Source organism: Barbatula barbatula (assembly GCF_947034865.1).
Source record: "Barbatula barbatula genome assembly, chromosome: 3".
Lineage (NCBI taxonomy): Eukaryota > Metazoa > Chordata > Actinopteri > Cypriniformes > Nemacheilidae > Barbatula > Barbatula barbatula.
Window position 1 is genome coordinate 11098344 of NC_136764.1, and position 17437 is coordinate 11115780.

A 17437-nucleotide genomic window follows, 5' to 3' on the forward strand; every position below is an offset into this window, starting at 1 on the left:
TAACGCAAATAAAAATATGAGTGATACACTTGACACAAGAGACAAAAACTCATGCCTGTGGCAGTAAAGCATCAACTTTAGAGTTCTCAATACTGCCCACTAGCTGTGGAGGAGGAGTTTAAGCATTTGTACTAAAGCCCAACCGGTCTGTGTGTTGATTTTATGTTTCACAGCTTGGAAAAAATATTTGTTATATTCCTCGCACAATCGTTTTCTTTTTGCAATAGAGTGAATTTCAGTGTTTAACAAAATTGCAAATGGAAGAAAACATTTTTGTTTTAATTCAATCAATAAATAAATCATTTTCAAGGCTGTGCTACAACTTGTTCACTGCTCAGCATTAACTGATGAAAAAAGCTATAAAATATTGTTACATATATGATATGTTTTTCAACATCAGCTTTGGCAACATGGGCCTAACCAGGGAGCTCAGTTTAAAGAAACGCATATTTCAATAAAAGTCGCAGGCGTTCGCCACAAACGAGATATTTCCTCGTTAGGTTTGAGAGCGGGTCTGGAGCGCGCGTGTGTTGTGAAAGTGGGTGTCGCTGTGCACGCTGCCCGAGGAGCTTCACATCGATGTGTCGAGGACTTTAAACATAGTGTAGTCTGCAAACACACTGTCACAGTGGCAGAGAGAGAGAGAGAGATAGAGGGCGATCGCGCTGGATCCGACCCCGCAACACTTCTGATACAATGTGTCCGATGCTTCACTTTCCGATACAATGTGTCTGATGATTTACTTCGCTCGCGCGCTGCTCTGATCGCGCTGGTTTTATGGAGACAGTGTATCGGCGTCCAAAAAAACGGTCAACCGGGAAATGGTAACACATGAACCTCCTCACTGGAAGGAACATGGTTGAGAGGAGCAGTAAATTTCTGTTCATCGTTGTCGGCTCGGTTCTGTTCATGCTGATTCTGTATCAGTACGTGGCCCCGGGGATGATGAACTTCGGATCTCCGCACGGTTACGCGCAGGAGGACGATGCGGATCTCTTCCCGACTCCCGATCCACATTACGTGAAGAAATACTACTTCCCCATCCGAGATCTGGAGCGCACTGTGGATTTTGAAATCAAAGGGGATGATGTGATCGTGTTCCTCCACATCCAGAAGACCGGCGGCACGACGTTCGGGAGGCATCTGGTCCAGAACGTGAGGCTGGAGGTACCGTGCGACTGCAGACCTGGACAGAAGAAGTGTACCTGTTACCGACCCAATAGGAAAGAGACGTGGCTCTTTTCTCGCTTCTCCACCGGTTGGAGTTGTGGCTTACATGCGGACTGGACCGAACTCACCAACTGCGTGCCGGGTGTTTTGAACAAGAAAGAGAACAGGATGAAAAACCAAAGGTAATGCTTTCTCATTTAAATGCATCTAATATACAGTAATGTTTAAATGTGTTTTCTGGGGGAGGTTTGGTCTTGTATGATTTGTGTTCATCATATTGCGCATACAGTTTGTGATGCTCCAACATGTTATATAGGTAGAAAACTGATAATTTATATTACTTACCATCACATGCGGTATGTTTATAATAAAAAATATTCTCGCATAAACCGTTATTTATACAGTTGGGTCTCTTTGCATTTGTGGTTTTAAGTAACCAGGCGACAGTCTGTCAGAGATGTACCCTGATCACCACAGTTTCCACTAAAATGCCACAGTGTTTGACTTAGGAAAAAAGACTACAGTTACATGTTACGTAAATATGGCAATATTAACGAAACTTAAATATAACTTTGAATTAAATACCATTCTACCACAGTTTAATTTTAGTGTATTTCTAGTAACGAATAACTTATTTTATTCTAATATAAGTATTTCTAATAACTATGACATTTGACAGAAACGGCACTTTTCTGTAAAGCAGACGTGCCACAGAAGTTGTGGTGAGGTGCAAAACAGTTGGAAAAACTTTGCTTCCTCAAATGTTTGTGTCATTTTGATTACTGCATGTGTTTGTGTTTTCCCCCAAATGTGCTGGAGGTGGAAAATGATTGTGTTGTAAAAGCGCTTTTTGCAAACACTGCAGGACGTTTTGCCAGTATACTGGAATATAAACCAGCCTGGACACTCTGTAGAAACACCCTTTGTCAGATCAGGCTAAACTGGCTGTTTGTAGTCCACTTCATTTTGTTGTATCTCAGTCAAGAACTGTAAATTCGACATTGAAGCTTTTCCTCACTCATTCTTTGTCAATTTTTTTATCTCGGAGCACTAAAGGAGCTTACGCGTTACTGTTTGCAAAGTATATCATGTTAACTTTTCAAATGATGTAAAATCCATTTAAAACCCTGCATGTAGACAGTGTTTTAGTTTCTAATAGGATTTGTTGGATTCGATTATCTAAGCCCTGTGATGTCAAATACATCAGATCAGATTTGCCAAATAATCACCGGCCCAACTCCTCTTGTCTGGATGCTCGAGTCAAAGCCTCCGGTCAAAACCATCCCTGTTCCTAATATAAAAGAGATGCACTGACTATTGTTGTTTTTGGCGAGATCAGGAATACGATGCTTATATGGATGCACATTACTTTCTTTGATGAATCTTTCCCATGATCTTTCCCATGAAGTCAGACAGACCACATAGTGTGATTCTTCCCTAATTCATCACACATGTGTACGTTAACGCTTTGTCTGAAAGATAAGAACGGGGTTATCCGTTGAAAGAGGCGTCACAGGTTTTGACATTTCTCGTTTTCAGAATCCGCATTGTTCTAGTAATTAAATGGGAAATACTGTGTGTAGATAATTTGGATTTGACATGCTTCTTTGTTGCACAGATCTAAGCATTTTATTAGTTACAGTGATTTTGAAGGCTCATTGTAGGTCACATGGATGTTTCTTAAAGAAATGTTTGGTTTTCACAGAACTTAATAATTCATGGAGAACATACTGAAGTATAAGTAAGTTTGATATAAAGCAATCAAAAGATTTATAACAGAGGGGTGCCCCGTTTGCCCTGCACAACACCCCCGCAAACCAAACCCCCCCCTCGGTCGCGAGTCTCCTGGATTTTGGTTCCCAAATGTTGACAGGTATGATGCGTATGTCACTCTGCAGACAAAATGTTTAGAGCGTGATTATATATAAAACTCACTCTTAAGACTCACAAATTCATTGTCTGTTTCTTCATCATAGGTATTTTCTTGACAACTTGTTGTCAAGCTGTTATGAGAAACCGCAGTTAATGATTAATTGCTGCCGTAGTCTTTGTTTTGGAATGTCAGTGTTGTTTTATCATTACAAACATTTTGATTTAGTACAGGAGCTCCCTGCAGGCTTGTATCTTCCCTCACTAAGCGTTGACTGCTCCAAGATTTGAAACATGTTGGGCAGCCACAGCACAAGGTTTACCACCTGTCGTCAGTCCATTGAGTTACAGTGCACGGAAGCCAGCGCCATTCCAAACAACAGGCGGGAAGTCATCTGACAGCTGTGTCAATCTGCATGCTTGTTAGACGTGTTTAACGGGGTTGTTTATGTCGAAATCTCTCTCATGGCTCCTGAGGCGCTCCACGTTTCTCCTCTTCACTGGTCATTAGAGTAGCAAAGGACGAGCTTTTAATTACGAACCGTTTGCTTTTTCAGATGTTTGGGATTTTCCGAATGGCATTTTCTGCGTCTTGTTCCCCGGGGACCCGTATTGTGAGAATGATGGTGGAATTTTAATTGCTTAATGAGATGTGTATGACCAGATTCTCATCGAAGCGCTGGTTTCACTCGGAAGCCATCTGGCGTGCGGTGTGTGTTACCGTCAAGCATAAAGCACAGGGGTTTCAGACTGGAGTCCAAAGGAGAGTTTTGGTGTGGGTGTGAGATGTTGGAAAATGTTTCCCACAGCGATGTGTGATCAGCCATCGGTGGCTGTTTTTTTTATCACCGCCGTTGGAGTACAAGGCACCGGTCTTGCATCGGTCCTGCTGCTTTAGGCTGTGTGTAGTTTGTTTAATGAACTGCCAGCATCTGCTCTTTGGCTTATATTTCCAGAACGGTAGAAACAGGAATGCTGTGTTGGAATCCTTTAGAGAGGAAATTAAAGGATGGGCATCCGAGTTGCTCTGCAGGAAGCGAGGGTTGAATTTACCGTACATGTGTTGTCAAAATTCTGTTGTCATTTCGGACAGTGACAAGCAGCTGTCCAACTTTAAAAGGACAAAACGGTACAAAAAGTCTATGATTATCTGAAGATATGTGAAAGCTTGTGTAAAGAACAGGCTGAATTTGAGTTTTCATACCAAATTGTCAATTGTTATTTTTTTATGGAATATTGCAGTGCTCATTTTAAGTAATTTACTTGCACGATTCATTATTATTTATTCAAACATAAATCTTGCCTACAAATGACATCAATTCTCTTCATGACGTATGTGGCGGCAGGGGAGGTGGGACTATATTGACTCATAATTGCCAGGCTTCTAGCTTCCAATGATCCTAATGATTTGTGAAGAATAAAATTGAGTCCCATCCTATTTTTTGTTCTGATTCCAGAAGCAGTGGCACTTGGATGTACATTTGCAATGCAGAAAAAAACACCATCACAACTTCCTCTTTATGCCGTAGTTTTCACATTTTGCGAGCTTACAGAATGTAATCTGTTTGCTGTGATTTCTCATTTTTAGCTGTCATGGACGAGGATAGAATCACAGTTGGTGGGCAGCCTGGTTAGGAGGGCTGGCGCAGCGATCAAGCAGACACAATTAACTTAAAATGACAATGTGCCAATGGGGTACCAGAACAGACTGTTACATCCGTATTATTCCAGACATTTATAATGGTTATTTTTGAAGAAGTTAAACTGTACGTTTTAGGAATGAACATAAAATGAATGAAGAATTTGCTTGGGCATTCCAATAGGTTGATCTATCTGGGATTCAGACTTTTATTCCCCACATGTATCTATTACTGTGAATATGTATTCGCCCATTCTGGGCCATGTGCAACTACTGTCACTTTTTTCCTGCGCCATCTATTTAAAGATATTGCAGCAGATTTTGAGTCCCAGTCCAATAATCTGGCACAGAAAAATTCAGCTGTCACTCTTTTCTTTTATTTTCAGACATATCCACACTCATTCCTTCAGCCTTGCGCTCTCTCTCTCTCTCTCTCTCTCTCTCTCAACCCCCTCCATCACTTCCTGCTCCTCCAGCGATGTCAGTCTCTAATCAAACAGGCAAGATAATTTTCCACACCGTGGCTTTTTGGATATTGGCTGCAGCGTGACTAGAACATTAGAGAAAATGTATTTTCATGGGAGATTTAATGTAATTTCTTAAACGGTAGGTCCTACTAATAGGCAACTACCGTATTATAAATAACAATGTTTGGTGTACATTGGTGGAGGGCATTATCTCAGAATGCATTACACAGGGTTATGTCTGGAGTTTGTAGATCTTGTGTTTAAAATAGAAAAAATATGTTTTTATGGAGTAAACGTGCGATGCACCAATGGCCAACATTGCAAAAGCTCTCATGCAGTGCTTAGTTTTTGTAGATGTTCTCCGGTACAGTCAATTTTTAAAGATGTTCTCCTCCACATGGGTACTAAAGCCACAATGTGACTGTGACCGTTGAAAGGCTTGATTTCTGCTTAGAAGCATGTGTGGTTTTGTCTCCACAAATTATAATCTTATGTGGTTCGTGGTCGTGTGATCTTTGTGGTCTGGAGGTCAGGAGCTCCGAGTTTATAAAATCCTCAAGCTCATGGATTCTGGCTCTGGAAATGAGAGTCAGATGGCATGGTGGTCCCTAGACCCTTTTGGTGTGGAGCGCGGAGGTTCTTACGGCCAGTTTTCCCGGACCGGTAAAATAAATGCTTGGAGCTGGGCCGCATAGCAGCAGATTGACCTCGATGTGTTAATCCCATCAGATCAGCGTAGATTAAATACAGGCTGCTCAAAGCTTGTTATGCTGTAATGCGGAATCGGTGCTCACACACTGCGAAATCAAGATCTGTGATTTGGGCTCTAGGGACATTCAATTGCAACATTTGAAACAGTATAGTAGTTTTGCTATCATGGGAATGGTATATATCACTTTTTTTGCAGGAAAATCGACCTAAAATGTTTTCGATATGAATGTAGACAACTTCACGTTTGAAATCGTTAACCCCGGGTTATTCTTAACCCAAGGTAAACAGAATCCTGGGGTATCTGTTTCACGTTTTACAGTGCTTTTAATTTACCAGGGGTTAAGAGATAACCCTGGGTATTCATAACCTGACAATTCACACTGTACATCACCAAACCCTGGGTTAACATTCTTATTTGCATATTTGCGGTGTCAACAGTCATGAATGGACTAATACTGCAGTTTCAAACTGACTGAATAAAAATAGTGTGCGGTCTTTTTAAATAAAAGGATACCTCGTTGCTCCACATCCGGGAAAAAGCCTCGCCTCGCAAATCCGTTGGGCTGTTTTAAGCCTCCTAAGACGTTACACATGTTAATCAAATAAATAAAAAACTCAAAGGATTGTTTACACAGCGCACATAGTTTCTGTGATTGTGCACAGCTTGTGAAATGAGGCAAGCGCTGTTCAGTTTTTGATTGGGTGTCCGTTGCTATGTGTCTGGACGTGTCATTCCATCCCCTTTTTTGTTTCACACTGCACACGTTTGGCACCGCAATGCAGGGTTAACCCTGCAAAAGCGGTGCTAACCCTGCCTTGGAGCAGGGTTCCATAACCCCGGGTGAAATGCGGGGATAACCCCGCTTCAAAATAACAAGTGTGAAACGTTTGTTTACCCGGGGTTAAAGGAGGGGTTTAGAATGAAGATAAGCGCAGTGTGAAAAGCCCTCTTGTGTCCAATAGTGTGACATTGCAAAAAAGTTTCCGTAAATCCAAATCAAAAGAAACATAACAATTAAATGAAGAGTCCAAAAACGAATTCACAGAACTTAAAGGAAAAGTTCACACTAAAAGAAATTTCAGCCATCATTTACTCATCCTCAAGATGTTGCCAATTCTTTACGAACGTCTGAGGGAACTTTTGATTACCATTGTAATTTTTCCTAGATTTGGAACAACTCGAGGGTGAGTTAATGGTGACAGATTTTCATTTTGGGGTATACCGTTGTCGCTTTAACTATGTGCACACATGTTTCTTGGCAGCCTTGAACAACCTACTACACAAATGTGTAAAACTCATATTTGTGTTTGTAATTGGATATTTGGAGGGATAGAAACACTGTACGGAGTCGGTTGCACGGGGAAAAATGACTCCTTTTCTCTGATCGGTTGAAAGGCGGTTTTGATCACTGGCTCTGACTGCTGAAGAGCTTCTTGTTTACCTCGCTCTTTGGTGATTATCTTGGCCCAATTCTGAGTGTTGTCTGTGGAGGGTTGGTAATTGCTTGACAGCGTTCAATAGTGTTCCTGTTAGATAAGCAGTTTTTTTTTCTTTGTCTTCAATGAATGTTTTGCGATTAGAGGAGCTATCGCTCGCATTTCAGAGAGACAGACCTTTTTTGTCGCTTGACATCTCAACTGTGTGAAAAAAGTGCTAACAGAGATTGTAAGTGTGTGCGAAGTGATGCAGGTCACTTTCGAGGGAAGGTCGTGACTCGGGCCGCCCTTGTTTTAGGATCGGCATGCAAAACTCGCTGAGGACTTTGAGGCTTTATCAAGATGTTCAAAATGCTTCTCTGTATTTGTATGACCGTGTGTTTAAATGTCAATTTAGTAGTTTAAAGTACAAGTACATTGGGGTTTTATCAACTTTGATCAATACAAATCATCTGGTTTACCGGCCAGATCAGTTTTTCAACTGGCTGATATTAATATTAATGAGCTGGAGGGATCGGCCGTCTGCCGTCTGATGATATGGATCTCATGGCCCGTGAAGAGAATCGTGCCCTTGAGCCAGACCTGATGTCTGCACTGCATGACTGAGCGCTTCATTGCCTCTTCTATCACTAATGGCTTTTTAATAAACAAAGACTTGACCACCCTTCAGCCTGCCCTTTGTGTTTTGCATAAATGAATACGTGAACACAACTTCAATGCCGATACTGACCAACTTGGACCCTTTGGCTTTGGATTGCTGTTTTCTTTATCCGTGATTCTTGTTCACGTTCGTTTGAAGAAAAGTGCATCCGAAAATGTCAAATTACTCTGGTTTGTTTTTTGCCCTCATGTCACATGACCAAATATTTCTATCTGTGTATTTTTCCTCACAAAGAATCGTGTGACTGAAGTTCAGGTAACTTGGAATACAGCACAAATGCCGCCTTTATGATACATTGTAATTTTATTGAAAATGTATAAGACATTGACCACACATTTTGTGGTCAATGTCTTGTGGGTTAAGAACAGTATGCTTGAACTCTTCCTTTTAGAAATTATTCCTCTCTACATTTAAATTGATGCTTTTGGCAGATGCTTTTATCCAAACTAAAGTGAACTATACATATTATTTAGTCAGATTGTGTGTTTCTTTGGAATTGAACCCATGACCTTTGTCTTGCTAGTGCAATTCTCCGTCACTTGATCTGTACTATAGGAACACCTCATTGTCACTCTTACTTTCTTTCGCTTTCATTAATTGTGTGATTATGAGTCTTATTGACTTAATTTATTTAAGTTTTGGCCAGTGCTGAGTGATTCGGCCCGAGCCGAAACATTCCTGTCATCTTTGAACAGGCGTTTGCTTTGAATTCTTGTTATTCGCCGCGCTGCCAGGTAAAACCCTCGACGGTGGCGCCAAATTGATTTCTGCGTGCTGTGGACAAATTGCTATGCAATGACTAATTAGTAAACATTTTTATAATTCATAATTAGGGCCTCCACACTCCCGGTGTGAGCTGGCCCGCAGCCGAGCTTTCATTTGTAAAGCTACCGATTCCACATTGGTCATATGAAGACTCTCACATTTACTCTTATGTATAGATGAGGCTGGTATCTTCAATCTTCAAAGCTTTTATATGTAAGGAGAGATTTTAATTTTAAGCTCAAGAACGTTAATTGGACAAATGTGACCCTGGATCTGTGTTTACAGATACTACCTGAATTTTAAGTGTAAAAGTGTATAATTTAGGTATTAATTGGCGTAGTCACGGAAGAAGAAAGCTATTGACCCGTGTATGATGCGAGTTAACTAGCCATCCCACCAGAGCTGTTTGTCAGTGACTGGCTTTGGAAATAGTGGGCGTGTGATCACGAGTTTGCCGTCAGTGTTTTGTTGTATACGAGCACAGGTTGCAGAGTTTTGTTTAGATGCTTTCCACCTCGCAAGCTTTCCTCAATACATTTTGCATTCATAATCACACATAACAATTTGCATAACAAGCTGTTGCTCATGATTTTTTTCATGCACTAGTATGCATGGACCACTGTCAGAACGAGAACGTCTGTATTCATTTATGTTTGGATTTTATGTTTATGGCCATCTGACCTGTTGAAATTTGTGGGACGGATAAATGTTGTGTATGAAGTATTGCAAGAGGTTCCCGTGCATTTGCATTATGCATTTGTAAATGCTATTCTTTCTCATCTTGCTCTCATTTGGTTTATTCTGGGAATAATATGTTCCCCTATTTGAACATCTTTGAATAACCTGCATATGCCCCTTGGTTAATGTTTCTAAGAGAAATCAGAGGTCAAGGGTTTATCTATCATATGAGTATCATTTCGATGTGTTCTCATGACTATCTGTTAGATTAAAAGCGTGAGTGTTTATGCATAGGAGATTTAGAGAGTGGTTTGGATAGAGGAGTCTGGCTGACTTCTGGCTAGACTTCATGTACAATGAATCCTGGACAGGACTGTGTGTAATATGTAAAATTGTATCTGTGGTACCTAATGTTCAATTGTTTTAAGCACTTTTGAGTGCTATAAAGTTTAAGTTTATTCGATGCGGGTTCAAGTTTGGATGGTCGGTGTAGAAGCTGTTTTTCAAATGGTGCACCTGTGTTTTGCACTCAAGGCCTCTTGAAACGGTCCAGTTCAGTATGATTCATTCAATTGAACTGCTATTGGTGACATCTATTTGTTTACACTTGAATTGCTGGCAGGTTGGATTGTTTGCATCACTTGCAATGCAGACAAACACAAATGCTTTTTTTGTGCAGAGTAGGCAAGTTTTGCTATTCAAAACAAATCAAATTACAATAATTTGATTGACAGTATTATTGGCAGATCCCCCAAATGACGGAACTCTAGCGTGTTGGGCAGTGCTGTTCTTCCACACCATTGGCTACGTATTATAAGACCGGTTTTCACTTCCCTGTGTCCTTTGCCGTCCCACTCCAGGGAGCATGAATCTGGGGAGGAAAGTTTATTTGTGGGGGCCGTATTATGGCACATAATGTTCAAGTATTATACACTTTTCTGCTGATACGGCCACGCTGTCGAGAACTCCACTGAGCTGGCAGCTCTGAACGGTGTTATCTAGTAAAGCAAAAGAGAGAGAGAGAGAGCGAGCGGGCTTGATTTATTGCCACTGCAGAGGAGTGAGAGAGAGAGAGAGAGAGAGAGAGAGAGGAGGGGTGATGAGTGAGAAAGAAAAGCGAGGTTCTTTCTGTGACCGGAGTTGAGCAAGACGGGTTTGAGCTGGAGCGAAGCAGAAATCCGAATGAATGAAGAGGTGCTGAATTTCACCTTCTCATCTACAGGAGATTTTCCTTAACTCTCCTCCTCTCCACATACTCTGTGGGGAACTGTTTCTTCTGTGTCCCTCTCCTGGGAACCTGTTATAGACCTCATCTGACCACAACTCAACAAAGGCCTCTCTGGAATTACCCAGCATGCCTCTCGGTCTGCAGAGAGTCCCGTCTTGATAGTTTTTCTGGTGGTTGTGTGAGAGAAAGAGAGAGTCTGTCTCTCTTTTTTGAACCCCCTGCTGTGTTATTTAGTTCTTTCTGAGTCCAAGATCGACCATGAGAATTCCAAGCCTGTGTGGAGTCCTGTGTATCTTTGTTCAAATTAGTAATTGCATAAGCCCTTACAATATATAGTCAGTTACACATTAGCAGTGTTTTACAAACAAAGATACTCTTAGCAAATAAATTGTGGTAAATCATTTACTTCATGTAAAAGATGACCCCCGCACCCATCATTCGAACAAGAAAGTGCTGTGGTATTGTTTATGTAGTATTTTGCAGTGATAAAAATGATGGTTATTTTGATCCATGTTTGAAAGGGGTTAATAATACAGAATTTGTGTCTAAAAGCAGAAATGGACAGTAACAATAATAAAAAGAGAACTTTATTTTTTTCATTAAAATGTGCATTATTGCAAGTTAAAAATATTATGCTTGATAAAAAAAGTATAAAGTCAAATATAAATATAAACTGGAATATACGCATGATATTTAAAAAAAATCATATTTTTCTATCATGTTTTTTATGGCTTAAATCAAGACAAACCAACTGCAGTTATCTCATCATCTCAACTCTTCATTTGCTCTTGTTGTAAAAACGTCGTACCAGATGCCAGCGCAACTTGAATTTAACTTGAACGTCCCTTTGAAGTACTTTACCTTGTTTATGCCATGTTATATATAGTAAGTGTATTGCAATCTAACTGTACGACTGTATTTTTATTTGTTAAATGGCCAAAAAAAGTTATTGTGAGGGTGTTGTTGATTTCATTGCTGTTCACAAAAAGTGGCACGGTGAACTCCCACTGGAGTGACTTCACAGATATTGACACAAAGAGGCTTTTATATTTGGGAATGTTTGTTTAATGAACCATTCATATGAAGCGCATAAATCTTTTCCTGCTCTCAGCTGTGCCCAGTCGAACCGTCACTCATCCTCTGTCTGTGGCCCTAGGAGGTAAAACCCTCAAAAGCCCCTCTCTCTCTTTCCCTTTTCTTCCCCTCTTTCTCTCTCTCTCTCTCTCTCTCTCTCTCTCTCTGTCTCACATACTCAGAAAACAGCAGGAGCAGGATGGGGTCTGTGCAAATGGAAGGTCTGCTGAAAACAAGTTCCTTAACCATCCAGATTCTAATTCCTTTGACTGGAAAAAAATTGTTATTGTTTGTTAAATAGACCTCACCCTACCTCCTCAACAAGATGAGATTGGAGTTTGAATGAACTATGAATTATGCAGCTGTAGCTTTGGATTGTTATCTGTTGCGTCTTAAGTTTTCACAGCGTTTTGCTTGTGTGAAAGAAAAATGACAGGTGTCTTTATTATTTTGGTCACTTATGTCTTTCTGCAGTAATGTCCTGTAATGTAGTAATGTAAATGACAACAATTGGTTTGTTCGTGGGGAAAGCTTGCATGATTCACTCCGTTTAAACTGATTTAGACTGCTGACTGCTCTTCAGCTTTTATTCCCAGGCTGACATTTCGGCAGACGTTGATGCACTCCATATCAGTCCTTAAACATGATGGATGACTCAATAGAGCTTTGTTAACTTGTTAGGAGATCGTACAATAGCTTCTGGTAAAAACAGGTTTGTGCGGTGACTGAAGATCACAGTCGCACAGTCATGTGCCAAGCATGTTGCATTGGTTCAAGCTCTTGAAAGATGAGATCTGCACATTTAGCTGTCACATATTTCACACGTTTGGTTTGTGTTGAAATAAAAAATGGCACTGTTTGAAGCATGGAGAGGCGCTAGCCAACCCAAGTGGTTTTTACAGACCTGATAATGGTTAGTTTGAACAGTCACGGTTTGAAAGTCTTCTCATCATTGTTTTGTTGGGCTGGATGTATCTAGGTTGTGGTGTTCTGAATCTCCCTTGAGAGCGTATTGTTCCCAGTGTTCAGCAATATGGCAGGCTTCTTTAGTCAATAATTGCTCCGTTTTTTCATATACAGACTTGGATTTCTTGTTGGAGTGTTGCTTTGTTCTATTTTGGTGGAAATGGGTGTTAATAGATTTCTGGGATGTTTACATGGTCATTTGTGTTTTCATGCATGTTGAGTTGTTGGATAGTTTTCTTTTTCATTTCAATTTTAAATTTCTTTAATGGTTTTCAAGATTTTGCATGTCTGCAAAGCAGCTTTACAGCAAAGTGAAGACAGAAGATTGTGAAATATATAGAATACATGATGTATATTTGCAAAAATAACAATGTAATTGTCTGTAGGTATGTGATCAGACCATTGTATTCATAAAAATGAAGGTGCTTCAAAGCGATGCCATAGAATAACTATTTTGTTTCCACAAGGAACCATTCAGTTAAAGGTTCTTTGCACTAGTCAATGTGATTTGCCTAAGTACAGGACGTGGCGCCCGTGCCGTCACCTCTTCCACAGGAAACAGTGAGCAAGATGGATCGAATGAGAGAGTGAAAGTGTGTTAGGTGGAGGAAGTAAATAATGAAAGAAGCAAGTGTGTGCGGGGGGTTACCATTCCGTCATAATCCAGCTGTTGCCTTGACATGAATCAGATGACCTTAGACTGTCAGCATCTAAGTCCATTACGGAATATGATCTTCCATCAGCGAGGGAAGAGAAATGCAGGACTTGCAAGAACCGTGTGCAATCGACTGACGGAAAGCCATAATGCAAGAGAGGAAGATGGAAAGTGGAGGAAATGAGGAGTGATTGAATGAATGAGTGAGGGACTCCGGGCACTTGGCAGGAGCACAATGAGATGTCATTTTTTCGCTCTCTGTTTAAATGGTGATATATTGAAAGAATTTGTCTGTCTGCCGTGTGTGGGAGTGACCCCTGGTGTTTCCTGTTGTCTGTATTACTTTTCATTGTTTACACACAATCGCCACATACACACGTGCACGCGGTCCAAAATGATCTTATACACACCTGCCAGTGCTGAGTGAAATGAGGAACACTTACAGGCTATAAATCTTAAATTGGTCTGGAAATAAGGATTAAATAAAAAGACAATTTATAGAATGAATGGGAGAACTGTAGAATTTTGCACTATTTTTAGGTCATTCGGTCAGAAGCAATTGTGTGGCTTGGACAAACTTACTCTATTGTACAAAAGGTTGGATTTTATGAAGTCTGTGACTGATTGAATGCATCTTGTCCATAAAACTAAGTATACGACATGTTCAGTTTTTTATTCAGATCTTCACTTTTTATCAATTCTTGTGCTAGCGTGATGCATTTTGTATTAGAAAAATGCAGTGTATCACTGTACGCGCCTGTGCATAAAACAGATAATGTATCTAATAACCAGCTAAATCTACATTATCAGGCTTATTCCGTGCCCATTTATTTGCTTATTTGTTAAGTAGCCGTGTAATATTTCATTATGTGGGGAAAAAAGCATGCCAGCATTGACCAGAGAAATCCGTCCAGTATTCCAGTGAGCTGTGTAATAAGTAACCCTTCGCGTCGGGTCCTGATCACACTGTCAGGGCTTATTAGTGCGATAACAACAGGCTGCTTGTACATTATCCCACTTATTACACGGCTACTTGCCACATGAGAAAAAAATGTAATGTGAATTTGAAATATTTTTAAGCTCAGTTTTACCGACTGCAGACCTTCCGTCAGGACAAGCCATTTACTTAAGTTTTTAAGGTATGAAACGATGTTCAGATGTCACGTGAAGGCAATTTGGTTGAATCATTTGCAAATATAATGTCATATATGTCATTTAAAGATATATATTTGCATTTAATTTGTCAAAAATAAACCTGTCAAAATATTTCTCTGCATCCAGGTTACCAGGTTGTTATCTTGATAATGTCGCGACTGGCCACTCAGAATCAAGCATTCCAAAGAGCTGTGTAATAACTCAGTTTAAACCGTATATTATGTTGCAGTTCCTTAGAAAGTTACCGTCCACATTATAAAGTTTCTGCCCACTGGCGAGTAATTGAGTTTCATTTAGTCACCGAAGCAAATTTTCCTTGCACTGGGTGCTTGGTGAGTGTCCGTTTTAAACCCCGCTTGCACACCAGCATTGGCCGATATGTATATCCCATATACAGTAGACGGTCGGCCTGCGCTCCCTCGTTGTAGCGGTATTGATAAAGGAACCCATCCCCCGTGCTTGACAAGCGTGCTAATTGAATTGTGGGAAAATGCTAATCACAGCCTTTCCAATACATGTAGGGGAGTGTTGGTTTGTTTTCTCGCTGCCTGTGTAAGAGTTTCATGGAATCGCAGTTGTCTTTCACAGTTTATTTATTCAGAGGAGCAATGTGGAGATTTTAGCGGAATCTAGTTGTGAGGTTCAGAATTGTAACCAACAGCCCCTGCCACCCTTCCGTTTCAAAGCACTACTGTAAAAACAACACAACGAATTCCATGCAAGGGGACTCGCTGTGTATGTAGATAGAAATCGCTCATTTAAAAACACAAGGTTTCATTATTTAATGTCTTTATACACATCTGAAGACATACGTATATAATATATATTATATTGGTTTCCTGCAGCTCAGTGGATAGAGCATGGCGTTAGCAATGCCAATGTCATGGGTTTGATCCCAGGGGATTGCACATACTTAGAAACAAATGTAAAGTATAATGCAATGTAAGTCGCTTTGGATAAAAGCGTCTTCCAAATGCATAAATGTAAATATAGCTTCCCCGTGCTTCTCCTTTTGAAATACAAAAGACAGAACATTTTGTTGCTTCTTGCTTGCTGTGGAGAAACTCAATATTTACATGGATGAAAGAGCTTTCAGATGGACAGGCGGTGGAAGATCTGGGCCGTGCGCGAGGCCGTAGTTCAAGGTAGTGCTGCTCTACGAGCGTTTTCTAGTGAAAGAAAGAGTAAGAACGAGTCTGACAGAAAGACCCGACTACCATCTCCGCCCTGACAGTCACTTACCGTTTTGACAGAGCAACTCTGACTTTTCAAGCTGCAGGACTCTAAAGTGCACTTAACAGCTTACAGTAACAACGTGTTACTTGATGCCTACACCGGAGAGCACTTTTTCAGTCTTACAGGGCTGAAGATGTTCTTCTCCTCTATCGTGTTTATTTTCACGTTGTCATCGGTTGCTCCGAGTCTGATTGACAAGCTTGCTGAATCGTCGGGAGACAGTTAATACACATTTCTTGTCACGTATCAACGTCGGAGGAGCTGCTGAATGTGTTTTTTGGTTCAAATTCAATGTCAGAATGCCTGCTGATTTGTTTATCATACGCATTGTGTTGTAATAGAGCGTTTTCACAGTTTTGTAACTAAGAAAGCTCATTATTATGGATCATTTTGATATAGGATACGTTGAGGTCTTATTCCAGCATTTGAAATGCAAAAAACTTGAGGATCTATTCTAGCGTTGAAATACGACCGCTTGCTCGGTGTGTGTTAACTGTGATTGAGAGATGTGAGGGATATTTTTCATTAGTTGTTCATTGTTTCCGATTACTGAAGGAAGATATGCGTCAGGATGTGTCAGGCATTTATCAGGAAGAGATCAGATCACTGTTTGCGATAGGGCTGTGATTTGGCTCAAATTATGTAATGTGATCTTCATCTTCATCCTCTGAGAGACATTTTCTTCCATATGCAGATGCCCTTTGTTTGAGGTCAATGAGCCATCAGAGATCAAGAGATTCTCTGGTGATCCAAACACACGTTTGTCTTTGAACATTTTTAATGATGAAATGCAATCGCAGATGTCGCGTGCTTTCAACATCTCATTTGTTCTTTTTAGACAGCAATGTCATTAAATGTTGAAATCACCTCCATCTTCAGTTTTTCTTTCCAGAGGGAACCTTTTGCTCAGAGGTTGTTTGTTAATACCCCAGTGCTCATGAATGTTTATGTAAATTATTGCCTCAGATATTTTATTTTACAGATATTTTAAGTATAATCTTAGATATTTTAGAGAAATAAATACACTTGAGTACAGAGACAAATTTCATTAATAAAATACAACATTATTATGAACAAACTATCTGACTTATGTCATCCACATTATTTGTATTGCCCTAAACTTACTGTATTTAAAAAATGATTTTAAAGGGACATGTCGGCCAAAAATTTAAATTCTGTCAAAATTCTCTCACCCACGAGTTCCAAATTTCTTGGTCCTGATGAACACAAAGATATTTGGAAGAACGCTCGTAAGCAAACAGTTCTTGGCCACCATTGACTACCATAGTAGCAAAAATGGTAGTGCCCAGAGCTGTTCTCCTACATTCTTCAAAATATTTTTTTTCATCAGAACCATGAAATTTATAAAGATTTGAAACATCTTTTGAATGAGTAAACGAATTTTCAACTTTTCCTTCAAACAAATAATTTTGGCCTCACTGGAAATTATGAACTAAAATTTGAATTTGACCTTCAAAGGGGCATATTGAGCAACTGGGGCACCCCTTTATAACTTTGTCCCGGTGCCTGTAAAATCCATGACTGCCCTGCTTATGAGACACAAGAAGTTGATATTTAAATGAAACTCCATTGAGCTCCTGAGAAAGCAGCCTCCAAGCAATAAAGTTTTCCTCCGGGTTCCCCTGGTAACGGCATCACGTGAAACAACCAGGTAATAAAAAGGGAAAGTGGGATGATTGTCTCAGAGTCCCCTGCACTCCGAGCC

The 17437-nt window shown here is 40.2% G+C and overlaps 1 protein-coding gene across 1 annotated transcript in view; it reads left to right on the plus strand.

Annotated features, from left to right (window-relative positions):
• Positions 1-484: 484 nt before the first annotated feature.
• The window catches only part of hs6st1a (heparan sulfate 6-O-sulfotransferase 1a), a 103758-nt gene continuing 86805 nt past the window's right edge, over positions 485-17437 (plus strand). Inside the window, exon 1 of the mRNA XM_079453004.1 lies at positions 485-1352. Within this exon, the coding sequence (XP_079309130.1) occupies positions 832-1352 (521 nt within the window). The 5' untranslated portion in view covers positions 485-831. The remainder of the gene's footprint in view (positions 1353-17437) is intronic.